At 32.5% G+C, this 8,180-nt stretch overlaps 1 protein-coding gene across 1 annotated transcript; it reads left to right on the top strand.

Moving 5' to 3' along the window:
- The first annotated feature begins 763 nt into the window (after nt 1–763).
- On the top strand, nt 764–4,130 carry LOC147407954 (transcription factor SPEECHLESS-like). Its single transcript, XM_086432872.1, has 4 exons — nt 764–883; nt 1,023–1,538; nt 2,699–3,214; nt 4,009–4,130. Exons 2-4 carry the CDS (start codon nt 1,131–1,133, stop codon nt 4,081–4,083), a joined length of 999 nt encoding a protein of 332 aa, XP_086288998.1. The 5' UTR covers nt 764–883; nt 1,023–1,130; the 3' UTR covers nt 4,084–4,130.
- The last annotated feature ends 4,050 nt before the right edge of the window (nt 4,131–8,180 follow it).

Here is an 8,180-nt window from a genome sequence, read left to right as displayed (position 1 = left end):
TCAGCATGGCATCTCCACCATTAAAAGAGTAGTCATGATTTTCTTATGCCCCCTTCGACACACACCACCATATGCCTCTTAACGTGGCATCACCTAGAACCAGAAATTTTTTTCCCTCACGACACATAACTGTATATCCCCATAAATATGCGCATTTGTATTTCTCAAGAAAAAAAAAATATGATTCTAGCACATGTCACATCAGGGGGCGTATGGGGGTGTGTGTTAGACGGGATCGTCAAAAAATCATTATTCAAGTGAGTACTCCAGGAAACTATAAGAAAAAAAAACACTATAGAGGATCCGTTCCCCATTCTAATTCTACATTAAATATGTGTTTTTGAAAAATAAGTTATTCTTTTATTACAAGGTTAAAAGATTATAAGAAAATATTATATCACTGCCCGTTGTATTACTTCGGTGAAATATTATTATCTTATCATTTTAAAAAATAAATAACTATCACACCAGTAAAAAGAATTTGATTTTGGTAAATATTTTAGAATGAATACTGACACAATAATTTCTAGATCTCTCCACCATATGTATTGGTAGATTTTTCTACATTTAAAATATGTCGATGTGACTCAAGTCGAGTTTTAAATCTAAATGATACAATGATCATGACAGTAATGTCCATTTTCAAAATAAATGCAGTGGTAGTATTGTAATTTTTAATCAAGACAAGGGTTCCTTGGTTTTCAAATAATATGACTTTTTTGGAAATTTATATAACCTTTCTTTTGCTCTTCTTGTCTGCTCCTTTGATGTTTGAATTCGAAAAGCTCTAACAGTCTTCGTTTCTTTCATCTTCTTTCGGTTGGTCTTTTGATTCTGTGCTGCCATCTCTCCATGATTTCCGTGCCCCTCATATAATCAAACGGTAAGAACTGATTCCATGATGACACACCAATCAAAACCCAACAGACTTGATGGTGATAGTTTAGTCATTTTCTCATCAATTACTCTTTTTGTAATTCTTTTCTTGATCTCCACAACCTAACATTTTCATGGTTTTCTAGTTTTCTCTCTTTAGTTACAGAGGCTTCACTTCTCAAAAAGCGGTTTTCTGATACCAAGAAGTGGTTTTCGTGTAGTAAATTAAAGGCGGTTTAATTTACGAATGCGATATGGGTGATTGCTTTATAGAACTTTTTGACGATGTCGAATTTAGTGACACTAACATGGCTGGAGCGATTTTTCCCGATGACCTCTTCAGCCTTTTGGAAACCCTAGAGAGTGCACCATTGACACCATTGGATGAAACAATTTTTAGCCCGAAAGGTAGTGATGAAGCATTGGGATTGGTTTCACAGAATTCTACTTCCTCAAGTGCTCAACGTGAATCCGAGACGGAATTGGAAGCTTCTCCAACTTGCAAGAGGAGAAAGCTCTCATCGACGCCTTCTTCCGAGGAAGTAGCCCTAGACGGGCAACAAAGGATGATGCACATTACGGTGGAGCGGAACCGAAGGAAGCAAATGAATGAGCATTTGTCGATCTTGCGGGAGATAATGCCTTCCTTCTATGTTAAAAGAGTAAGCACTCGTATAATCCTTCCCTTGTCTCCCAAGGTAAAATCAAGTCATTGCCATTTTGTAGAGGAAGGCAGTTCCCTCGTCCACAAAATCCGGTTTTTTTTTTTTATACTAATCCATTAAGCTAATGCTAATTATATATGAGGTTGAGATGGTTAGTCCACATTCAAGTATTATTGTGACCGAGTTATTAGTTTAGATTCGAGATTGGATTTGGTTAAGATCTAGATAGTTTTTTTTTTTCATCGTTAGGATTAATTGATCGTTTTCCTATATGGGTTATGGTAAATAGTCAACAAATTAACAAAACTAATCTATTCTAAACACTCTTAATCATCTGAGGGTTTCATCGGATTTGCATATACATCCCTAAATATGTTGTCTTTCTTTCTGGTTGTGTTGCACTGTAGGAAAATCCTTCACTCAAACCCCATACTTTGGATTCTCTTAACTTTAGTGATGGTCAATGAGGTTTTTTGCACATATATCACTAGCATCTAATTTATCCTGGTATGTATGAGTGGGTGGAAATAAATTTTCTGACAAAATAAAATTTTCCCGAGTGGATATGCTTTTCTTATCTGGGAGAAAAAACATTCTCCAACCCTAAGCCCTAGAAAAATGACTTTCTCGTCGGGAAATCCATGTTGTTTTCTCTCTAAAAATAAAAATTATTTCTCTATGTGACATTTTTCTAGCTGCAATCAAAACATTGGTGAACATTTTCAGGGAAAATACATTTTCTGATGACCATTTTTTTAAAGAAAAATTGCATGATATTCCCAAGAAAATGTTTTCTATGCAAGCATACACAACTTACTTGTGTTTCAGTTTAGGGAAATTCTTCACTCCAACTTCATTAATGTCATGAGGTTTTCTCCCTTATTATATCACTATTTATCTAACATTTGTTGTTTCATTAATTATCTCGTCTTTCAATTTGTTCTTTCATTAATTATCTCCAACTTCATTTCTTCTTTCACTATATATCTAACATTTGTCTTTCAATTTATGGAAATCCTTCACTCAACTCCAATACCTTTGTCTGAACTTCATTGATTGTTCATCATGAGGTTTTTGCACATTTAACGCTTAATTTCTAACATTGATTCATTATTTTTCTCTTACACTAATTTCTTTCTACTTGTGTTCGAATATAGGGGGATCAAGCGTCAGTAATAGAAGGAGTAGTCGATTATGTCAAGGAATTACAACAAGTTCTTAAATCACTCGAAGCGAAGAAACAAAGGAAGGTTTACAGTGAAGTTCTGAGTCCAAGGATTGTTTCAAGTCCAAGACCATCACCATTAAGCCCTAGAAAACCTCCTCTAAGCCCTAGAGTAACCTTGCCCATAAGCCCTAGAACTCCTCAACCATGTAGCCCTTACAAATCAAGGATGCAACATGGTTACCTATCCCCAACAATATCTACTTCACATGAACCTTCTTCTTCCTCTTTTGACACCATTAAAGAGCTCTCCGCAAACTCAAAGTCACCAATTGCCAACGTAGAGGTGAAGTATTCGGGACCGAATGTACTTCTAAAAACTGTATCACCTCAAATTTATGGACAAACTACAAAGATAATTTCCGCCCTCGAATGTTTCCCTCTTGAAATTCTCCATGTGAACATTAGAACCGTCGACGATACCATGGTTAATTCATTCACCATCAAGGTAACTATTAACTATTCAAGCTCTTCTCTCCATCTTCTTCTTCTACTTAAAAAGTTTGTCTAGATGGGAGAAAAATGTTTAAATGTTCTTAAAAATAAATAATAGAAGACTCTGGATAAAATTGTATGGAGAAACAAGATTGTTCAACCTACCCAAATCTTTGGAAAAGATCATGATACTTAGAAAATATTTCAAGATTTTTTTTTTGGATGGATTTTTCTATAAAATTTTCTTTTAAAAAGTATTTTATGATGCTAAGTGGCAATCAAGAAGTTATCCAAAAAAAAAAAAAAAATACTGAACCAGACATGTTTTTTCACATGTACATTAAATGATCATATACCCTACTTGGGAATCTACAATCGTTGCAAAATTCATAGCTATCTTAGTTATGTCCTCCCATATAAGATGGGCCGCTCACCCAAAAAAACAAGGGTTAGGGCTTTGATATCAAGCTGTAAAGTTACAATTTAGTTTTTTTTTTAAAAAGGAAAAAAATTCCACCCATTAAATCTTGGTTGGGCTAAGGGCTTAAAAATGCCCTGCCCGATCCTTCCCGTACTAATTGTATACATGTGTTATATGTTAAATAATGTTTTAACCATGATTTGATGTTCATTTGGACAAAATATTGTTGGATGCTCTTAGAAAAAATTCTATAAATTTGTTTAGAAATTCATTATTTGTTTAGATTCAGGGGTATTTTGGTAATATTAGAGGTTTATCTTTGGTAGAGTAGTTAAGTGCATGTTTGAAGTACTGGTTATATTTATGTTTGATTGCTTTTTTGATAGATTGGAATTGATTGCAAACTTAGTGCTGAGGAACTTGCACATGAAATTCAGCAAACATTCTGCCAAAGCTACTAAAGAAGTAGAGATATCTTCACCTCATCAACCTCTCTCTCTCTCTCTCTAACCTGTTTACAGGCAAACGTAACTCACTGATCAGATCATCATAGCATGTAGTTTCTTATTTAACATTTGAAGTTCAGTACTCTCATGATTTTAATTATGTATGAATTTAATTTCAATTTCAAGCTACTTGATTCTCTTCAATCTACCACAGTTCAAAGACTCGATGTGTGATTGACACATTGCTAGAGAATGAGATGCATTGTATTAAGGTGCATAAGATACATTGTATCATTACTAGTGTTGATCATCACAAATCAATTAAGATATTCTATATTAGGAAGTATTGATAAATTATCATTTTTATATCTTGGTTGATGTAATATTTATAAATTGGTTAAGATTTGGAGAGTTCTCAAGAACAATGACTTATAGAAAAATACATGATCCCAACTGTTTAAACACAAAATCCAATGGTTGAGATTTATTCTCGAGATAAGTATATCCAAGATGTGTGTTATCGGGATATGTATAAATCTCAATACCCATTGGATTTTGTGTTTACACGGTCAAGATCATAAGTCATTGGGAGTTGGGACACTTGTTAGCAAAATTCAAAATATGGCAAAAATTCGAGTTATATTCGATTTTGGATTGCAAAAATATGGTCTAAAATCCTGTCAAAAATTCGGTAAATGGAAAATATGCCACATATGCTTTGTATGTGTATTATCCGTTTCATTTCAAAAATTTGGACATATGATAGTGATGGTGATGTTAACGGTGATAGTAGTGATAATGAGGACATTGAGGTTATTGTTCCATTCATTTTTAAAAGAAGACCAAAGTCAAGGGACAAATTCAATTTGAAAAATTAAGGTGTAATATCAAATAAATGTAGAGTGCCATGTCATTATTATTTTTAAAGATAAAAGGGACATTTGTCATGTAAAAAAAGTGGATTCTTCCAAAATTTTGAAGCATAGTCGCTTCAAAGTCGATTTCTATTACACATCACAACTTACAAGTTTACACTTTGCAACATATAACAAGTTATATCAAATAAATGTAGAGTGCCATGTCATTATTATTTTTAAAGATAAAAGGGACATTTGTCATGTAAAAAAAGTGGATTCTTCCAAAATTTTGAAGCATAGTCGCTTCAAAGTCGACTTCTATTACACATCACAACTTACAAGTTTACACTTTGCAACATACAACAAGTTATAGTAGCATTTTTTTTCCACTGAGTTCTATAAAATTCGTAAAAGTTGTAAAATTCGTAAAAAACGGGTTTTATTCTTTTTAAACTTAAGATCCGTGAATTACTCATAATAGTTCAATAATCCGGAGAATAATACCTTCATTGAAAATAATGAAAAATTTGTGAATTTTTCACAAATTAATCGAGAGATTGCTAACAAGGGTTGGGAGTTGACCCTTTATTGGGTTTTATGTAATATTCATCAAATTAAGATTTTCAGAAAATTACTATTTTACCCTTATCATACATATACGTGTCCATTTGATTTATATTAATCACTAAAGCCTCGTTTGGGAAGGTGGAGCATTTAACAAGAATCGTGATCTATTGCAACATTGGCAGTTTGGTAAGAATGTTTAGGGGGTGATTTATGAGAAAGAACTTCTTTTGGAAATTTTGATAATTAATTAAATTAAAATTGAGGAGTGATAATGTGACTCCACGATGTGGCATACTCAAAATACTCTCGTGGCATGGCATATGCTAGAATCATAGATTTTATGTCTCAGGATACACATCTGCACATCCCCATGAATATGTGCGGTTGTTTATCCCAAGAAAAAAAAATTATGTGGTTCTAACACATGCCACATCATGAGAGTATGTCACGTGGGGGAGTTGGAAAATCATTAATCATTAAAATTTATGTCACGCACTTGATATTTTATAAATGTTTTTTGAAAGGTATTTTAGTCATTAAAAAGTAAGTGTATATTCTCATTAGAAAACCCATAACTTTAGTAAGCGATTGGGGGGCAACGGTTGTCAGATCTTTTATCAAATAGTAATTTAAATCCCAATTGAACTTTTTAGCATTAGAAACACTTTCCAAACGCATTCCCAAATGCTACCTTACTTAATATGTCACTTCCCTTATGAGGTATTTCCCAAATATCAATCATTAGGGATCTTGACCTTATAATCTAGTTCAAAATTTGAATTACAATGCTTAATGTGTCAACTTTTCACAAACCTTTTATTAATTAGCATTCCTTAGATATATTTTGTATTTCCCCTTGTAGGGCTCACATGAATATCATGTTGGACAATCCTAACACAGTGGGGTTGGGTTCCATAAACAAAGTGTTTTGTCCTGTATGAGATAAAAATTTCGGATTCAATTTTTTTTTTTTTTTTTTTTTTGAGGATGGCCTCTATTTTTTTGTGAGAATGTGAGGAGATCATTCTCGCTAAAAATCAGCCAATTCCGAAATTTTGTATTCATATCAAACAACTTTGTCTAGAATATTATCTGCAATTTTGTTTGTCCATCATAGAGTAATACAATCATTACTATTAAAAATTAATCTATTTCAACATTATTAACTATATAAAATCAATCTAAATTAATAATTTAAATTATGCAAATTCTTTTAATTTCAAATCAATTTTTATGAGGTTAGAATCTAAGAATTATCAAAATTAATTGAGGAGACACGCATGCATACAGTCGAGTATCATTAAAATTATAAAAGTACTCTAGAGTTAGAGAATTCTATAACTGACCTAGAGCTCTTAATTGCATAACTAATTCCACACCAACTCTTTCCGCACACATATACAGACTTTACTACTTGAATATAGTTAAGCCAATTAAAAGTTCTAAAGTTAGACTAAATTTCTATATTCTCTCTGTCCCCAATGTTTTATGTTACTGAAATAATTTAGTGTAGAGGTCTGAATTCTATAGGTAACTAGGGTCTCTACCATTTTGCACATGAAAAATGGACCGAAAATGAATTTTCCTAACAACGGTGCATGGAAAATTCATTTTCCGAAACTAAAAAAAAATTAGTGAAAAAAAGGATTTCCTAGCGTACCATTGCCCATGGAAAAAGGGCAAAAAATAATATAATTTTTCTTAGAAAATGTGATTTTTAAGAGTATGATTTTGTATTTTTCCTTGAATTCAATTTCCCACCTAGAGTGATTTAACAAACCAGAAGGAAATTATTTTCCTATCCCACTCTTTAGAAAATTATTCTCCAATCTAATATTATTCTCTCACAATTACCTACATCTTAACACTTGAAAAAACCCTAGTTTGGATTTTCATCAAGGTGAGTCAACTCGAACAATTTTTTTTCAAATAAATATTTATTAAATCTATAAATATTTTAAAAATATTTTTTAATATTTAAATAAAATAAAATATATTTTTTGCAATCCACGAAAATGTTATATATAGCCAAATAACCCGGTTGAATTTCTAACCTGATACAAATGAAGCGAAAAATATTTGGTTTAAACTTTTGAACCGAAACGATATATCCTTAGTGTGTTCTTCAATTGTTGTTTATTTCCATTTCTTAATTCTGCATAATTTATCTTCAACAGCGTTTTTACTATTTTTTTAAGGAGGTCATTGCGGAAAATATGATTTCCAAAAATTGATTGTGGAGAGCTGCTATTGGCAGCCCAACTTTTACTAATTACACCACAATTTCTTAAATTATTTATCACACTGATATTAAAAATATGATTATAATACTCTTCAAACATTACGAATGTTTGGCTCAAATTATAATCTCAATTCTCAACATTATAATACTGGTTCAAACCATTTCGGACCGATAAGTGATAAATGCTCGTAGGTCCGGCCAAGTCCGCCCACTAAAACAATGGTTAGGGCCTTTGTATTGAGCCCATGACGGTAGGGCTGGCTCAATATTTTCAGCCTGTCATATCCGGGTTGGGCTAGGGCCAACTAATACCCAGTTCGGCCCGCTATTGTATATTTTAAAACATTTATAAAATATTAAGAGAGTTACTATTTCTACATCAACTTTTACTAATGTCACACCAAATGTTGGCAATTCTTTGGTGAAATACCTAGGGATTGGTGTGG

Source organism: Akebia trifoliata, chromosome 3 (assembly GCF_017979445.1).
Source record: "Akebia trifoliata isolate Shusen 1 chromosome 3, ASM1797944v1, whole genome shotgun sequence".
Taxonomy (NCBI): Eukaryota; Viridiplantae; Streptophyta; class Magnoliopsida; order Ranunculales; family Lardizabalaceae; genus Akebia; species Akebia trifoliata.
This window is presented reverse-complemented; position numbering and strand designations above follow the sequence as displayed.